This window comes from Penicillium citrinum (genome assembly GCF_028827155.1).
Source record: "Penicillium citrinum strain IBT 23319 chromosome Unknown utg000001l:1.0-4955037.0:1.0-4956770.0, whole genome shotgun sequence".
NCBI classification, from domain to species: domain Eukaryota; kingdom Fungi; phylum Ascomycota; class Eurotiomycetes; order Eurotiales; family Aspergillaceae; genus Penicillium; species Penicillium citrinum.
Window position 1 is genome coordinate 3,685,314 of NW_026622686.1, and position 18,623 is coordinate 3,703,936.

At 47.1% G+C, this 18,623-nt stretch overlaps 6 protein-coding genes across 6 annotated transcripts; 4 read left to right on the forward strand and 2 right to left on the reverse strand.

Moving 5' to 3' along the window:
• Positions 1-214: 214 nt before the first annotated feature.
• On the forward strand, positions 215-1,038 carry N7469_001396 (cytochrome c oxidase subunit IV family protein; the record flags this gene model as incomplete). The annotated part of the gene is made up of 3 exons (XM_056640316.1): positions 215-464; positions 660-853; positions 949-1,038. The coding sequence occupies 3 exons, from the start codon at positions 215-217 to the stop codon at positions 1,036-1,038; spliced, it is 534 nt and encodes a 177-aa protein (XP_056506073.1).
• Positions 1,039-2,273: 1,235 nt separating this feature from the next.
• On the forward strand, positions 2,274-4,398 carry N7469_001397 (F1F0 ATP synthase subunit beta; the record flags this gene model as incomplete). Its single annotated transcript, XM_056640317.1, has 8 exons — positions 2,274-2,284; positions 2,380-2,549; positions 2,699-2,784; positions 2,867-2,909; positions 3,080-3,285; positions 3,341-3,397; positions 3,465-3,602; positions 3,676-4,398. 8 exons carry the CDS (start codon positions 2,274-2,276, stop codon positions 4,396-4,398), a joined length of 1,434 nt encoding a protein of 477 aa, XP_056506074.1.
• A 1,018-nt stretch (positions 4,399-5,416) lies between these two features.
• N7469_001398 (1,4-alpha-glucan branching enzyme GLC3) lies at positions 5,417-7,971 on the reverse strand (the record flags this gene model as incomplete). Its single annotated transcript, XM_056640318.1, has 8 exons — positions 5,417-5,443; positions 5,501-6,131; positions 6,193-6,528; positions 6,601-7,292; positions 7,362-7,474; positions 7,529-7,628; positions 7,730-7,854; positions 7,917-7,971. 8 exons carry the CDS (start codon positions 7,969-7,971, stop codon positions 5,417-5,419), a joined length of 2,079 nt encoding a protein of 692 aa, XP_056506075.1.
• A 1,603-nt stretch (positions 7,972-9,574) lies between these two features.
• On the forward strand, positions 9,575-10,789 carry N7469_001399 (ABC transporter substrate-binding protein; the record flags this gene model as incomplete). Its single annotated transcript, XM_056640319.1, has 3 exons — positions 9,575-9,725; positions 9,792-10,070; positions 10,143-10,789. 3 exons carry the CDS (start codon positions 9,575-9,577, stop codon positions 10,787-10,789), a joined length of 1,077 nt encoding a protein of 358 aa, XP_056506076.1.
• A 408-nt stretch (positions 10,790-11,197) lies between these two features.
• N7469_001400 (alpha-1,2-mannosidase family protein) lies at positions 11,198-13,661 on the reverse strand (the record flags this gene model as incomplete). The annotated part of the gene is made up of 6 exons (XM_056640320.1): positions 11,198-11,594; positions 11,666-12,411; positions 12,628-12,902; positions 12,958-13,296; positions 13,364-13,503; positions 13,594-13,661. The coding sequence occupies 6 exons, from the start codon at positions 13,659-13,661 to the stop codon at positions 11,198-11,200; spliced, it is 1,965 nt and encodes a 654-aa protein (XP_056506077.1).
• A 2,909-nt stretch (positions 13,662-16,570) lies between these two features.
• Positions 16,571-18,438, forward strand: N7469_001401 (uncharacterized protein; the record flags this gene model as incomplete). Its single annotated transcript, XM_056640321.1, has 5 exons — positions 16,571-16,769; positions 16,850-16,984; positions 17,037-17,188; positions 17,263-17,902; positions 17,960-18,438. The coding sequence occupies 5 exons, from the start codon at positions 16,571-16,573 to the stop codon at positions 18,436-18,438; spliced, it is 1,605 nt and encodes a 534-aa protein (XP_056506078.1).
• Positions 18,439-18,623: the final 185 nt, after the last annotated feature.

Sequence of the window (18,623 nt, forward strand, 5' to 3'; positions counted from 1 at the left end):
CCAAACGCAGAAACGACGCTAAGCCGGAAACCTCGAACTTCCACGAAGAACAACTTCAGTCACTTCTCCATCCTCTCTCCAGACCTTACCTCCTCCACTCTCTTCCCCAGTCGGATCGACTCGTGATTCCGGACTCTGCTGGTCACGGTCTACCCTATCAACTATCAATTGACTCGATTTCGACGTGGTAATCCCACCTCCCACCTGCCGCACAATGTTTCTTCGCTCCATTGCTCGTGCTGCTCCTCGCAGCCCGGCTGCCATCCGCGCCGGCCCAATTGCCTCTGTGAACGCTATCCAGGCTCGCTTTGCTTCTGAGCACGCCATCTCCAACCCTACTCTTGCCGGCATCGAGAAGCGCTGGGAGGGTATGCCCCCTCAGGAGCAGGCCGAGCTCTGGATGTCTCTCCGTGACCGCATGAAGGTCGATTGGCACCAGATGACTCTCCATGAGAAGAAGGCCGGTACGTTAAACCCTATGATCGGAGTACTTCGCTGTTGAATCTCCCTCACTCTCGACCCTGCGACATCCGAGGGTCGCATATCACACTCAACCCCCCTCTCCTCGAAGGAGGAACCTTTCCATCTCTCCATCTCTTTCTCTCTTCCCTCGCTCTCTTATATTCAGCCAACTGATTTTATACCTCTCTTTTATCTAGCTTACTGGATTGCTTTCGGTCCTCACGGCCCCCGCGCCCAGGCCCCTAAGGGTGAGGGCTGGAGAATCTTCTTCAAGGTCGCCCAGCTTACTGCCGCCTCCGTCGGTGTTTTCTACCTCGTCCACATGTTCGCCAAGCCCCAGCCTAAGACCATGTCCAAGGAGTGGCAGGAGGCTTCCAACGAATATGCTAAGGTACGTACTCTTTCCGTTGGAAGACAGATGCGGTCACGGGCGCCGCGACCCTGGATTACTCAGTTACTCACATATCTTTTTTTCTTCCCTTACAGGCTGAGAAGATGAACCCCATCCACGGCATTAGCAAGGAAGGTTATGAGGGCAAGGGCTTCGTTCAGAGCCCTCCCCTTGAGAAGTCATAGATGGGCTTTTGAGCCCGACCGGGCATAAACCCCGACTCAGATATTGACGCCGGAAGGAACTGGGAAAGTATTGTCGCCAATATACCAGGGGAATAATCTTCCTCATGGCGTCAGGGTTAGTCTACAGTACTCCCTCGACAGATACTTCAGTCGCCGACGCAGGATGGAGCGGGATCACGCCCAAATTGTTTGTCCTTTATTCGCTTTGCAAGCATCCGAAAATGCGTGTATCTCTGTACTGTGCTATAATCCATGTATCTCCTTTGTAGCCATAGAGAAATATGTTGGCCTTTTTGTTCTACTATACAAATGTTTCCTATGTTGTTCCTGTTCCGGTGTACTATGAATTGTTGCGTACTATGTACAGTATGTAGTGTAGGTGGCCATGGCGTGGTGTTCGCCGGAGGGATTCGGAACCTGCATGAGCTGGTGCGGAGAACCCCCTGTGGAGGGGGTGTGCTGGAATGGCAATTGAACTGAACGGAGTAGTGTTGGAAAAAGATAGATTCGATAGGCTATCATTCTTGGACTATTTTATATGAATACTCCAGGAGTACAATGTATATCAATGGAGAGATACCCGAGGTGGGAGCTGGGCCCATTTTGGTAGGGGAGCTCCCGCTCAGCACACCGCGGATGGACGGGTGAAGGGCTCCGAGTTACACGTCAGAGATTTCCGGGTGAGAAGCTACCAGCTCTGCCAGGGAACAACCGGGTGTAGACGAGAATTTAAACTAGCTAATACGAATTGAGGAGTCTCCATTAATTTATATTTATATTTAAAGATTATTTTTCCCTCGTGAGTATAAACGGAGAGAGGGTGTAGTATAGTTTATATAGTTGGCTGTGCCTGCATCCGGTGCCAAGACTTCCGGTGACGAGGATTCCCTAGCAACGGCACACAGAGGATACAGAAAGCTAGCAACTAGCAGTATATGTACACCTAGAATATTTATCTGTAGTATATAATAATGTTGTTAGGAATAATGATTATAATGTATATAATATAATATAATATAATATACACCACTTTGTATATTGGTGCTGCACCGCATACAGTAGAGTAAGGGCACTCGGTTCATCACGGGACCATCGGCAAAACCGCCCCGGAAAGGCTAAGGGCCCTCCATTCCCGCCAGTCCACCAACCTCTCCTCTTCCTCTTTCTTCCCTCTTTTCCCTCCCCCCCAAAAACCACCCTTAATCCCTACCACCTCGCTCTTCAACACCACCATCATGTTCAAGAGGTATGTCTCATCAATCTGTCATTTTTCTATTCCTCTTCTCATAAATTATGCTATTTTTTATTCTGCTTCTTCTTTTTCTAACACCTTTCTCACAGCGGTCTCGCCCGGACCTTCGGGAGGGCTGCCTACGCCCGGCCGACCCCCGTCGCCCGCGCTTTCCAGCCTCTCCGCTCCTCTGCCCTGCCTGCTCTGTCTGCTCGCTTCGCCAGCTCCGATGTTGCTCAGTCCGGCAAGGTTCACCAGGTCATTGGTGCCGTCGTTGACGGTACGTCCATATCCTCTCCCCCGAAATCCCCTGGTTCACGGGAGACGCGAAAATCTTTTCCCCGACCTCAATCCATCCTCAAAACCATCGCAATCGATCTCAATCATATCTCCTGGACTCTATCTGACATATCATTCGTCTAATTCTAGTCAAGTTCGAGGGTGACAAGCTCCCTGCCATTCTGAACGCTGTTGAGACCACCAACAACGGTCAGAAGCTCGTTCTGGAGGTTGCTGTACGTGCTCTCTGATTGGACCCCGACTCCGCTTTCTCCTCTTTTCCCCCTAAGAACCCCTCAAGCTAACCTACAATTACAGCAACATCTGGGTGAGAATGTTGTCCGTACTATTGCCATGGACGGTAAGCTATTACCCTGTCGTCGCTCTTCATCCAGCCCTTCCACCCCCTGTCGAGCCACCGTGTTTGTCTCCCTCACCGCTAAGGGGACCCACACCGGTCGGCCCGGCATTTTTCTGCCCTGCCCTGCTTTCGCTGAGCAAAACGTACAATATATACTAAACGTATCTTAGGTACTGAGGGTCTTTCCCGTGGTGTCGCTGCCTCCGACACTGGTGCCCCCATCAAGGTCCCCGTCGGTCCCGCCACCCTGGGCCGTATCATCAACGTCACTGGTGACCCCATTGACGAGCGTGGTCCCGTCAAGGCCACCAAGTTCCTGCCCATCCACGCCGAGCCTCCTCAGTTCATCGACCAGTCCACTGAGGCTGAGATTCTGGTCACTGGTATCAAGGTCGTCGATCTGCTTGCCCCCCTACGCCCGTGGTGGTAAGATTGGTCTGTTCGGTGGTGCCGGTGTCGGTAAGACTGTCTTCATTCAGGAGCTGATTGTGAGTTTTAAACCCCTTTTAACAAACCTCCACGAAAATAATCTCAAACTAATCAATTCCTTTCCAGAACAACATCGCCAAGGCTCACGGTGGTTACTCCGTCTTCTGTGGTGTCGGTGAGCGTACCCGTGAGGGTAACGATCTGTACCACGAGATGCAGGAGACTGGTGTCATCCAGCTTGACGGTGACTCCAAGGTCGCCCTGGTCTTCGGTCAGATGAACGAGCCCCCCCGGTGCCCGTGCCCGTGTTGCCCTGACCGGTCTGACCATTGCCGAGTACTTCCGTGACGATGAGGGTCAGGATGTCCTGCTCTTCATTGACAACATTTTCCGTTTCACCCAGGCCGGTTCCGAGGTGTCCGCCCTGCTGGGTCGTATCCCCTCTGCCGTCGGTTACCAGCCCACCCTGGCCGTCGACATGGGTGGTATGCAGGAGCGTATCACCACCACCCAGAAGGGTTCTATCACTTCCGTCCAGGCCGTCTACGTGCCCGCTGACGATCTGACTGATCCTGCCCCCGCTACCACCTTCGCTCACTTGGACGCCACCACTGTCTTGTCCCGTGGTATCTCCGAGCTGGGTATCTACCCCGCTGTCGATCCCCTTGACTCCAAGTCCCGTATGCTGGACCCCCGTATCATTGGTGACGAGCACTACAACACCGCCACCCGTGTCCAGCAGATGCTCCAGGAGTACAAGTCCCTCCAGGATATCATTGCTATTCTGGGTATGGACGAGCTGTCTGAGGCTGACAAGCTTACTGTCGAGCGTGCCCGTAAGCTCCAGCGTTTCCTGTCCCAGCCCTTCGCTGTCGCCCAGGTTTTCACTGGTATCGAGGGCCAGCTGGTTGACCTGAAGGACACCATCCGCTCCTTCAAGGCTATCATTGCTGGTGAGGCTGATGACCTTCCCGAGAGCGCCTTCTACATGGTTGGCGACATCGAGTCTGCTCGCGCCAAGGGTGAGAAGATCCTGGCTGAGCTTGAGGGCTCCGCTTAAGTGTAATTTTGTCATTTGCTAGCTAGCGGGCGCTATCCTAACCTTTCGTGCCCTGTCTTCTCAGAAGACCTTGTGACCCTATCCCTTTTCTTGAAATCTTATCCCCATTTTTTTTTGTGTTCCTCTTATCCTCTTTCTATTTCTTGATCTTTCTAGTGGTCTGGAATACCTTTCCTATGTTCGAATACAGTGATTTTGTGCATTCGTCTATTCTCGCCGACTTGGCCTTTCCCTTTCCCTTTTGGATTCCGTGTATAATACGAAATCTTCCAGAGAATGAAAAGCCAATGAAGCAGGTTTCATAAAGATGTGCACAGGATTATTGTTTCATCTTAGCATTTTAGTACCTTCCACTAACCCCGAAAAGGGGGTTCATACCAGTTGGAAGGGGAAGAGTGCAAGGCAGAAGGAAAGTCATCCAATCCAATTAGCCTTGGCCAAGAGAATCAGTGAAAGAAAAGGGAAGAAGAATCATAAGAAGAGATTGAGATGAGAATATTCGAAAATGATAGGGGGTGAGGGGAAAAGAGGAGAAGGAATGAAAAAAAGGGATGGAGTCTGTATAGAAGCTGAGCGAAGTTTTGATGAAGTTTCACACCCTGAACTTTTTAAAAGTCTGGCAATTTCCGAATCCCCCCCCCCAATCCAGCCAGGCTTGTGTTTCATTATTGTGTATTTAGAGTTGAAAACCATGGCCCTGTGAGGCAACCCTAAATATCCTGGTCAATTGTATTTCTTTTGTGATGATTTTTAGTTTGGTAGATTTTCGTATGCTGTAGTTATTAGTAGTTGGTTATAGGGCTTATGGCTGATAGTCCGCTGATGTAGTGGCTCTGGTACTTGATTGCCAAAGGTCGATTGTATGTTCAAGAAAGAATCAAGATCTCATTCATATAGTATTCAGATGACTGGCTAACTAATTGACTAACTAAACAATAACAATTTCTCTTAATGTAAGAAAGATCCTTTATGCATTGTGTATTGCTGAATCACAAATTTGGGGGAATTTTTCATTCCTTTACAGAGTGTGTTCCAGCGCAAGAACCTTTACAAGAATTAGCAATGTACCCAAAGAAGTCAAAGGCACGGAAAGGAAACTCACCAAAGCAGTTCGCGTAGGGATATAAACTTGGACAAAGTTATTACGTCCATTCCAAGGCAGGTCAGTCGTGAAGAAGCGGGTATCCTTGACGTTGCGTGATAATCCTCCAAACGCCGCATCATCAGTGTCGAGAACAATGCGATATGTCCCTGCCACATCGACACCAACACGGTAATCTGTGAAACTGTCTGTAGGATGGAAGTTAAAGATCCAAAGTAACCCTGCCCGCTCAAAAACGAGTACTTTATCACTCTCGTTCTTCAGACTGATGTATGCCTGCGGAGCATGCAACCAGCCGTACTTAGCTTCAGTGTGTTGCATCGCGCTGTCGAAGTCGTTGAGGAATCGGTAACGGAGGAGATTATCTTCCGTGAGATTAAGTTGACGCCGTGCGTACCAGAATGAGTTGTTGTTACCGGCTCGGGGGAAGTCCAGCCATTCCGGATGGCCGAACTCGTTGCCCTCGAAATTGAGGTAGCCCTCGCCTCCGAGGCCATGTGTAACAAGTCGAATCATCTTGTGCAGGGCCATACCGCGTTCGATGGTTGGTGTGAACTCGGTCAGGACGGACATGTTTGTATACATCTCTTTATCGCAGAGCCACATCATCAAGGACTTGTCACCAACAAGACTAATATAATAGGTGGCCATGTTAGCTAGGAACATAGGTAGTATAGAAGGGATGAGCTTACGCTTGATCGTGACTTTCTGCATAAGCAATGGTCTTCTCGCCGTGTCGTCGGTTCGTCAGGGTGTGTGCCAGATTGCCAATGTCCCACTCGTTGTCAGACTTCTCTTTCAAGAGCTTGATGTACATGTCTGGGATAGCCATTCCAAGTCGATAGTCAAAACCGATACCACCAAGTGCGTGTGGTAGACAGAGCGCAGGCATTCCAGAGACGTCCTCGGCAACGGTGATACACTCGGGGTAGAGCTGGTGCAGCATCTCGTTGGCAAGAGTCAAATAGGTGACACCCTCTTCGTCAACTGTTGAGCCGAAGTATTCGTGATAGCCACCGGAGAACCCACTATAGCCAGTCGTTAGCGATAATATCGTATAACGAAGTGGTCAGATGAAAGAGACGGAGGTTTTCACTTACGCTCCAATTCCATGATGAACATAGAGCATGCTGGTAACACCATCAAAGCGGAATCCGTCAAATTGATATTCCTCCATCCAGAAACGAAGATTACTCAATAGGAAGCGCAACACCTCATGGGATCCATAGTTGAATAGTCGACTATCCCACTGGTCATGACGGCCTTTGCCACCCTCGTGGAAATAGAGGTGATCCGAGCCATCGAACATGTTGATTCCATCATCGACATTCTTTGACGCATGACTATGCACTACATCGAGAAGGACCACGAGACCCAAGCTGTGTGCCGTATCAATTAATTCTTTCAGATCTTCGGGCGAGCCATAACGACTGCTGGCAGCAAAGAAGTTGTTCACTTGGTAACCGAAGCTAGCATAGTAGGCATGCTCCATGATCGCCATCAATTGAATAGCATTGTAGCCGAGAGAATTGATGCGCGGCAACATATTCTGGGTGAACTCTTTGTAGGTCGTGACTCTTGTTTCAGGCGATGAGATGCCGACATGTGCCTCATAAATACGCAGGCTCTCGGGTTTCTTGGGACGGGAGCTCTTGAAACTGTAACGTTCGGCAGCAGGTGGATTCCAGAAGACTGCGTCGTATACTGGGGAGACACTGAGATCTTGAACAACTCGCTTGATCCATGCCGGAATTCGATAGACGCGTTCTCCATGGGGGAGAACCATGGTGATCTTTTTTGTGAAAATGTTAGCCACCTAGCCGGGTCAATTGCATTTGAATCGGAACAATGTCTTTCTTGCCTTGATCTTGCTTTCGTGGGGAATGGCTGGATTACCAGCCTTAGCCGGTACAATTACCTCCCAAACACCAAAGCTGTTCTTCTTCATTGGGTTGGAATTGACATCCCAGTTGTCTGCCATTCTCAGTAAAACGATTCAAGTTCGCGGTTGATCAGCACTGCACGTACTGAAGTCGCCAACCAGCGAGGCCTCCTTGGCATTGGGTGCCCATTCTCTGTATAAGATATCGCCATTTGGCTGAACATTGAGACCGAATAATTCATAGCCCTGGAAAGAATCAGGTCAACACACAAGATACCATCAATCGAGGGTGACGTGGAGGGTGAAAGATGCCGATGCGATAAGAGGCAGCTTTTGGATGGAGCTACCTTGCTAAACTTGTCCAGACCTCCTTCAGTGGCGTCAATGTCCTTGGCCCATTTCTCAACCAAGCTAAAACGGTGCTTCAACGTTTCGCGATGGTCCTTCAGCCAGGGATCGAGCTGAAGAACACCTAGAGGATGTCGTCAGTGAAATGGAGCTCTGGGGGTGGGGCAGCGGATGATAAGAAGGTACCTGTTCCGTCGGGGGCACTGGCAGCTTTGGCGGCTTGAATTGCCTGGTCCGCCATGATGTGAAGTAAATAGAGAAGAGAAAAAAAAGTGATGATGTCCCTAAAAAAGAACAAGGAACCGGGAGATGCAAAGAAGAGAAGAAAGAAAAAAAGGGGCGATTCCCCTCTCTCAACGGTTTATCGCTGGATGCGGAGACTTTGCAGCAGGAAGGAGCTCGGGCCCCCGTGAAGTTCCAGACTCGCTCCTTCCCTGTTTTGCTTCTGTTTTTATTTTGCACCAACAATTCTTCATTTTGATGTCCTTAAGGGTATTATTACTATGTAAGTATATAAGTTTATCATTTAATATTTATTGAAGTATCTTATATTATATCCTCAAAATGATAATATATAGGATTACACTTCATGGAAATAACAAGCTGAGACTGCCATTCGAGCTCAACGCTCTGACTACGACCTTACCCCACTTGTATTTGTCCATACGCAGCAAACTAACCTGAGTTCTTAACTAATTATATGCGAAAGGCTCTAGCTTTATAACTCAACTTGGAAGCATTGGAAGGATGAAGACGGGAAGATGGGATGTACAGCAGATGCAGCCTACATTTCAATAGCTAACAAAAGCCGACCCATGCAAGTCATAAGTCAGATGCATATTTGAATACCAGGCACCCAGGGCAAGATGGCTGGGGGACTCATACTAGAAGGATAGAATGAGAAAAAAAAATGCTCAAGGAATATCTCTATGAGGATTACGGGTTTTAATTAAACTCGGTGCCTATGATGTAGGCAGTATCTATAGGTGATTTTGTCTTCAATGTTCATCGCATTGACCGGCTAACATTTGCTTCTCAATGTACACAGACGCACATTCTAGAAGCAATTCATTGTCAACAAATTTGGGATATTCTACTCATGTGCAATGTGTCTTATACTTACTAATATACCTGTAATGCAATATCTTATCGGTATTCCATCTTCATAAATACCCGCCTAGAAGTGATATCGTGACATGTTAGCTAGTGTCAACTCGATGTAATTGTGTTGAACTTCAACTATATTTTCCAGATTGATAGAAACTATTGCATGGATCTTGATGGTAGTATCTATAGACTTGAAATCGAGGAGTAGGGTTTTTATGGGTGTTCAAATTACAAGGACTTCCCCAGACTCCTCTCCAAGTCGCCTGGTTTATAGGCTGAATCTGAGCTCTGCTCCGGCACCTACTAGTATAAACAGTTATACGGCCGAGACGGGTTTTCCAGGATGGTCGATCAACTATCATACAATACCCTTAATATCCAAGTTCAATAGTACAAATTTCATCTTGACTCGACGATCTAGATTGGATTTCAATGACCTCTTGACGGATGTCGTAGGATACGTGTGTCATGAATAATGAATGGTAGAATAGCTTCGGGATTTGTATCCAGGATCCTTGTGCAATACAAGCTGAATCCCAAGAGTGAAAGAGCCGGGAGTCTTGAAATTATACTGAGTCATGTAAGACAGAAAAAGACCGAAGTTCCGGATTGTAGTATAATTAACCGGAAGCTAGTTAATAAATAGTTCAACCAAAGCACTGGCAAGGTTTGTCTTGAATCAATTCAAACTCGGAGTAGAGCTTAAGTTATATGCTCAGCACAGTGTGAACGTAGCAATGATATTCTCAACTACCTATTTGGCATTGGCTGCCTCTGTCCTAGTGGCTGCATTGCCCTCGGTCGATCTTGACACACGAAGTATATATACCATTTACGCGGCCGCTCAAAAAGAGCAAGGCGTTCTCCAGGTAGCTTATGGCGGAGATGGTGTGTGACCTTGAGCTTCTGAGCCTCATTGGATCTGTAGTTTGCATAGGCTAATAGACTTTCCAGAACCGGATCAAGCCGACGCGTTAGGCCAGGCCTTTTCGACCCAATTCCCCAAAGCGAAAGTGAACTTCACGGTTGATCTATCCAAGTACCTCGAGGGGAGGATCAATAAAGCTATTACCAGAGATGAACTTTATACCGATGTCACTATACTTCAAACTCTACAAAACTTTGATAATTGGGCGAATAGAGGGCTGTTGCTGCCCTACAAACCTCCCCACTTCGATAAAATCTGGCCTAGTCTGACTAGGGCAGATGGAAGTTATATCCCTGTTTTCGGGTGTAAGTATCTGCTCGGATAGGCAACCACAGTGCTTCCGAATCACTGCTAATGCATTATTTGTTGATCCACAGCTCATTTTGGACCATTCGTTTATAATCCCTCTGATATACCAGCAGCAGATGTCCCCAAGTCATACGCAGACATACTGGACCCAAAGTGGAAGGGCAAGATCGTTCTGACCTACCCGAATGATGACGATGCTGTCTTGTATCTTTTCAAAGTCATCATTGAGCAATATGGCTGGATTTGGCTGGATCTTCTACTTGCACAAAACGTCCAATGGGTCAGAGGCACTGCCACACCCGGGGAGATCCTCGTGCTAGACCCCACTAAGAAGATATCTTTTACGAGCTTCCCAGCGGACGATGCATGGACCTTTACACCACCTATTTCTGATATCTATATCAGCTGGGCGCAGAGTAGCGCTATCTTCAAGCACACCAAGCTTCCCGAAACTGCGAAACTTCTACAAGCATTCTTGATATCAGAAGTAGGTCAGAATGTATACATCGAACAAGGACTACCTACTGTCAGGAGAGATATTCCGGGAAGCAAGGTAAGTATGTCAGATGAGACTAACACGGAATACGTGACCTTCCATCAATTCATGAAAGATAGGGTTGCTGTGGAGGCTTTCCGGCTGGAAATTGAAGATAAAATTGGGACTGCTCAAGGCGCTAGTCCACTTCTTGACGGAGTATATATCCAAAGAAATTAACATGGGATATATTTGATATATAGCAGTAGACAGTTTTTGGGCAGGACGTTCCAGGGTTTTTAGGGTCGAATAATGTACGCACATCGCGCTGTGAGAGCCAAAGCACAGCACTGCTTATCCTCTATGGATTAAGTTATGCCGACTAAATTTTATCAATAGTTTAGGTCACTCTGAAGAGAAGGAATTCAATATCTTCTGTTCATTAATAGTCATGTCAATGTCATTAGGGTAGTAGTGCCCGCGAGAAGACCACACCTTCCATGTGCTTTCTCCTTCAGGTTCATCTCCCCAGTCTATATAATAATATGTAAGAGACCTCCCAGGTTCCGTTAATTATGAAGTCATCAATTTGATGCCGGACTCGGCGGTAATGAACCACTCGTCCAATTCACCGCAGTCGGTCCCAGCTCAAACTCCAGCCTGCCGCCATCCGCAAAGACGTCCCCCCCACTCCAGCCAATTCTTCGTCCACTCCTTGCCATTGACCTTCAAGTTCTGAACATAGTAGTCACTGTCGCCGTTGCCATCGCCTCCCGTTGAGCTGATTTCCAGCTTCTTATCACCTCCAAGATCAATGACCAACGACTCGAACCAAGGCGCATGAATCAGGAACGTGGTTTGACCGGTGATCGGATAGAGACCGATCATGTTCCAAAGCAACCAGGTCTGCATCGCACCGGCATCGCTATTCCCTGGCAGCCCACTATTGCCGGTATGATATTCGCCCTTGGCGACTTTACGTGACCGAGACACTGACAGATCTTGTCGGCCAAGGTAGTTGTACAGATAAGGCAAATTGAACATCCTATATATGTGAGCATCAAGTTGATAAGAGAAATGCATGAATGGCAAAACAACCAAAGAGGAGCGACTTACGGTTCATTGGTCGAGTCAAAAAGCCCCTTGTCAAAGATGGTATCCAATCGCTTGACCGTCGTCTCCGGACCACCCATGAGTTCAATCAGATGTTTCATATCATGAACATCATTCCAAGAATATGCCCAGGAGCTGCCCTCGTAGTACGGGTCTCCCCAGTATCCACCATCCTTTGCTGGATCAGTCTGGATGAAGCCATTCTTGTCACGCGGTACCACAAACCCCGAGAATCCCAGAGACGTCTGGTCCGGATTCCAATGATTGCGCCAATTCCGTGAGCGATTCAAATACTTCTGTGCATCAGAATGTTTCCCTAGCCCAGACGCAACCTGGTACAACCCAAAATCATTACAGGCATATTCAACTGCCCGGGTAACGGCGCGAGAAAAGCGTGGCGTGATATACCCCAAACTAAGCCAGTCTGGTAGTGCGCCTCGGCCGTGATGTGTTGACGAGTCTGGCGCCATTGGGTCGACGGGATAATTGGCAGGTGTAACTTCTGCATCTTTGACCATCGCCCGGTATCCGTCTTCCCAGTCAACTTTACCGCGGACACCCTTGACATAGGCGTCTGCGAGGATATTGTCGGCGTTAGACCCGCCTTGTGTACGACCATTATAATTGGAAGACCTTGCGTCAGGGAGGTAGCCATCATGTCTCCAGATGTCGATAAGTGAACGGATTTGTTCCTCGTAAGCCGTTGGTTGGAGAACCTGCATGAGAGCCGTAGAGCATCGAAAGAGATCCTATCTAGAATCAGCATATGAAGGCACCAAAAGTGTATTACAAGGGTAGGGTTTACCCAAAAGGTGAAAATGTCTTGATAATAGGGCTCGGGGGGAGTCCCAGCCTGGGTTCTCCCCTGTTTGGTTGGTAGGGATTAAGTGCATGTGGTAGAGTGATGTGTAGAGCAAGCTCAGACTTGTGCTGTTAGTACTTCTTGTTTGGATCTTCGAAAAGACCTTCGTGTTCCATTCGGACACGGCATCTTCGACAACAGCAGCGAAATCGGTGCCCTTTGGGATCTCTTGATCTACATTGCTGCACGCCTGTTTGGTCGAAATCCAGGAAATCCCAACGCGAGAGATAATTTCGCTATCTTCAAAGGTGAATAGTCCACCTACTGCTGTCGAATTCGATGTGGATGAGACGGAACCACTTGGCTGTTCAACACTCTTGTCTGAATCCACAGCGGTATATGCTTTGCTGCTCACGGCGTCCGAATCGAAGTGGCCACCTATGGAGCATGAGCAATCTCAATAGATTCATGGTAAAAGGAAGCGTAAACTTACAGAAATAGATGGTCCAATCAGGTGCCTCGTTCCATCCATTATCATAAATACCCAAACCTTCATAGTGGCCGTCTTCGAAGATCGTCAAATTCCCACCTTTATAGTTCTGACCGAGACCCTGACCTCGAAACGAAGGGAGAACATGTGAAACATCGACCAGAATATTATTTTTCTGAGAGTCGCTTGGAAAGCTATATCGATAAATACCAGCTCGAGAAGAAGCGCTCAGTTCGACCTCGACACCATCACCTGTATTCGCCTTGTAGTATCCGACAGAAGCTTGGTCTGTCCCATCTCGAGCCACTGTGATATGAGATAGAGGGTTGTCGATATTTCCGACTAATGGTAATTGTGCGACAGTTCCATATTTGGGAGCTCCCCCCGGTGCCTTGCTCGTGCATCAGACTGAAGCCGGAAAATTCACCGGTAGGTAGATATCCGGAGTATGCATCCGCACCCGATTGATATAGATCCGGGCCTAATTTTACCATTCCAAATGGTCGTGCAACGCCAGGGAAATTATTTCCTCCGCCTTCAGACCCTTGACTACATGACGATTGAATGATAGTTAGCGAAAGATATTGATCCTCTGGGTGATAATTCCAAAAAGAGGAAAAGTAAGAACGAAAAACTTACAAAACATCCACATGGGTACTAAAATCTGCTGCTAAACAGCGCATTAACAGGATCATACCTGTCAACATGATGTAGGAACTCATGGAGGGCAAAAGTGGCTCTCAGAGAGAGAGGTACGCTTTTATGACAAGGTCTATGACTATTCACTGAATGTCAGAGCAAGACAAGGGTATCTTTTTATATCGGACCAGATTGGTCTCGATTGGAAAAGCCGGCGCAATTCTTAGCCAAAAGATTCCTTCGAAGGTAGAAGCATTAAATCCGGGGACACAAGGATCTACATATAGTAGAGGCGCGAAAGAAAGGTACAGTATATACCCGAACTCTGTTCTGGCTTGACTAAAAGATAGGAACCAAAGCACTGTTCTCGTGGCATTGGCACACCAAAAAAGGTGCGCGTTGAAATCCTAGTGGTTCTTGTGTCTGAAGCCCACTCCTAGCTTGTAGCTAACAGGTAACATTGGCAGCCTTCTGATCCTGCTTGTACATGCATGTGCACAATTTCCCATAGTCTGTGGTCCACAGGGCAGCCCACGTTTCGTGGATCCTTGTGGACTCGCGCCATTTTGGCTTGGACTTGTTTACCTAGACTGTTTTGGACGATACCTGCGAAGAATGTTGCAGGTATGCAATGTTATCACTGGATGTACTCCCGTGATCCACTATTCATATGTACATAATACTACTACACAAGTATGCTGAGTGGATGGCTAGTCTGGATCGAATGAGAAATTCGGCGTGTTTGATTAGGGCGTGTGAGATGACTGTTGGTAGAAGTAAGGATGAGTGTGATACACTAGTTGACGATAGACCAATCTTGCTAATCTCAAATTCCATTTTCCCCAAATTGTTGAAACTTTGTCCACTGGCCCTGAGTAGTACGGCGTAAGGCTGGGCTGGGAATCGCAGCCCTAAGACCCCTGTCCCATCGATGAAAGCATTGGTGCCCCATGGAATGCAAAGCCAAAGAAGTACTATGAATATGGGAAAAAAGCCGAAAATAAATAGATATTCCAAAGTGGATTGGGATAATGAAAAATACTGAATACTGGACTACGGAGTACATAATATTACGGAGATGGTGAATATGCTTAACAGGATTAGGGTTAGAATGACCAAATCAGCACCGCCGATGGGCTCACATGGAGAGTTCACGTGTTGGCGACGGTTGGCCCGGAGGAGATGGGAAATATGCACGATTTTAGGGAATCCAGTTGATTTTGAGGATATTTTCAGGATGATCAGAGCGATCATCGTGTTTATTGAAGATAATCCTCAGCTAATCACATTCCCCATTTTAAGCACCTGCGGTGATCAGCGTGCATGGTTTGCCCCACACATAGTACTTAACTATAACTCTCCCTCCACCATATTACACCCTCTCCTTTATTGAAATTCGATGCTTGGTGAAGCCCTCGATATTATACTGGCAATTCGTTTGTTGAACAGAGGTAGCGCCGAACTGGTGATTGTCTGGAGCCAAGGACCGCCAAAACTCTTGGCTGTGCTAGTCTGATTCGCCTAGTCGAAGTCATACTGAAGTCCTTGAATGTTTCAGATACACCGGGATGAATGTCTCTCGTAACTCCTATCGAGAGTTTGGTCCTAATACTATACTGCAAATACTTGGAATTTCTGAACCATTCAATCTCATAGAATCTGATACATACATAGCAATTATACCGACTATAGGAGATGCGCTTTTCCTGATTATGACTTGAGGAACAATCCATTTCGCACGTCACTCTACGTACAATTATTGTGAGTACTGGGGCCATCGGCGAATATAGAATCCCATTTTTGATCGAGTGGAAAGTCTGAGAATTTCGGTTATAGTTTGAATACAAACCCATTCTACATTGTAAGAAAGATACAGCATTGTGTCAATTTAGGGAATTATACACAAGAGCAAAACCATCAAGTTCTGTCCTAGAGCATGCTCATAACCAACTTCTTATCGATCGCTAAGTTGGAAATATCTTAAGTAATTAACCGGCCAATTGTTATGGATAAATGCATTGGTACATTCCAGTACCTGCATAAAACTTCCAAGTTTAGGGAACCACATACAGATGAACGATCTAATATGTTCACAATGTCAGTCCCAGCCATTGAATAAGAAGCGAGCGAGGGGGTATCTCATGCTCGCAGTCAAAATACAGAAAAAGTCTCCAAAAAATAATTTTGAATTAGATTCTGTTGAGTTGCTCGGGGGGGCTGTTTCGAAGTGAATTCAAGATTGGATGATGGTCCCTTAATAAGATATTTCTGTTTAGAGTAGAATGTAGGTCAACGATGACAATAAAGATATAGAACTAACACCTTCCTAACAAGCACTTGGGGTAAGAAAGCTGGGGTTGTCTGTGTAGAATATGAGCTCGGGCAGTACAAACAGCCTCAGTGGTTTGCAAGCCTCTAGAAGATGAGAATAATAAAGGTGGCCCGATTAAAGGTAAGGTTTTATATTATAAGCCATGTATGTATTCCAAATCCACGCGCAAGGTGAAGACACGAGCCTGCATGTCTGATATAAGGCCGGAAGTACCCGATCCTGCAACGGCTTACTACTGGATGAAGCTCGCGATGTGTGACGTGAAATCAAAGACAATTTCTTGAAACCTTGATTGGGGGCTCCTTGGGTATTTTACATTGAAAAGAAGCAAAGAAAAGACTACAAAAGCAAATAATTCATAGATCATCGTGGAAGATTTACTAGTTGAGTTAAGGGGAAGTTGTGATGGACCAATCAGCAAGGGGTGTCCCATTGACTGTAGTACAAAACCAAGTCATTTCTTCTAGTAGCTCTACTTGATTGGACAAGATCATCTTAAGGCAGATATATCTTTAGCCTTGGCTAGAAATATACAAATAAGCAAGCCCTGCCTGTCGGGTTTTGATCTTCGAGGTCTCCAAATATTGTCGGCCATCTAGTCGGCACGGGTATTCATTGGCTAAACCCAATATGAGGCCTACCATAATGCTCAAACGGATCGCATGGATCGGCATGTTGGTATTGGGTGCTACCAACGCGACTAGTTATCCTACTGAAATCGGTGGACTCAATTTGTTGCGTGCCTCGACCAAAGACGTCTCAGATGCATTACAGGCAGGAAATGTAACTTCTGTTCAGCTGGTAGATGCCTACTTTGCTCGAATCGATGGGCATAATATCAAGGGTAAAGAACAGCTTCTTAAGTATTATATCTACTATGACCTTATGGGATTTGGTGAACTAACTCGGAGAATTTAACCATAGGCCTGGGCCTCCGAGCAATTATCGAGACAGCACCCATTCAAAAAGTGCGTACTATTGCGCATAACCTAGATATTGAACGCAGTAATGGTCAAGTAAGGAGTCCCCTCCACGGGATTCCCATCTTGGTCAAAGACAGTAAGCAATTGCGAGAGAAATGGCGGAAGAGTACTACTGACATTATGTCTAGATTTTGACACTGCCATAGAGCTCGGTATGAACACGACCGCAGGATCCTTTGTACTTCTTAAAGATGGAGGCCAAGTTGTAGGAGATGCATTCGTTATCAAGAAACTTCGCGATGCCGGAGCGATCATTTTGGCCAAGGCCAATTTATTGGAGGTGAGTTGCTGTGCATACATACAGTGACCATTTGTACTCTCCCCTATGCTGGATATTGCTAACATTCTTTATAGTGGTCTGGGGCCCCTGACAGTGATGAAACAGCATGGAGTCCTCGAGGAGGCCAAGTATCATCGCCCTACGTAGACGGTGGCTTCGCAGCCGGCGGCGACCCTGGTGGCAGCTCCTCCGGCCCAGGTGCTGGCGTAGCAGCAGGATTCGCGCCTCTGGCCTTGGGAACGGATACCGAAGCCAGCATCGTTGTACCATCTAGTCGTGGTGCCTTGTATGGCCTCCGACCATCCACTGGGATGACTAGTAGAACTGGAGTGGTTCCTATCTCAACTTCTCAGGACACTACAGGTCCTCTCGGCAAAAGCACTTGGGATGTCGCCGTTTCCCTCAGTATTATGGCAGGTCTGGACCCAGATGACTCTTATACCATACCTGCAGAGCAGTACCGACAAGATGATTATACTAAATTTATCAATGCCAGTGGATTCCAAGGCCTCCGGCTCGGCGTAGTCCGGGAGCCTTTTTTCAAGAGTGAAACCGCCCGAGATCGGCTCATGGTTTCGTCTTTCAACGAGTCTCTCGCCAAAATAGCCTCGTTGGGAGCTACTATTATGGAAACACCTCTTCCAAACAAGGAGGAGTGGAACTATACGTTTGTCGGAGGTCCTAAACGAACGAGTAATGGAACCATTCAGCTCCGTGAGTCCAGACGATACTAAAGATAGAAGTGCTATTACTGACCGACTTTGACCCCAGAATATGATCTAAATAATGACATGGCAAACTATCTCGCGGCTCGGCGTATTAACTCATCTCTCAATTCCCTCGAGGACGTGATCAATTCCATGGTCAAATGGTGGAGTCTTGAGTCGCCAGAAGGACAATGCTGCTTCCCTACATTCATCGCTGCCGATCAGGTCGGGAATCGGGAATCTTCAGGAGAGTATTGGCTTGCAAAACATGCTCAAAAACGACTTTATGAAGAAGGACCAGCTGCCATTTTTCGGAACTATAATCTCGATGTTATTGTCCTGCCGACAGAGTTCAATTCCGCGCGCCTCGGCGCCGTTGGTTGGCTTCCTGTCGGCACTGTGCCTCTTGGATACGATGATATTAAAATGCCTTTTGGATTGGCATTTGTCGGAAAGCGCTACGACGAAGGTACTGTTATCCGTGCCATGTCAGCCTACGAAGCGAATTTCCCAGCACGAAGGGTACCTACCACTCTAAACTGAGAAATCGTTCTTGAATCGCGGTTCACATGAACAGTTCGATTTCACCCAGTTCGAGACAGTCATTCATTAATAGCCGATGATTTACCCACACGATCTGTGCGTGCTGAAGTATAGACAGTCATCCTTGAGGGTTATATCTCTGGAGTTGACACATACTGGAAATTTTGATATTGTTATTGAGCATC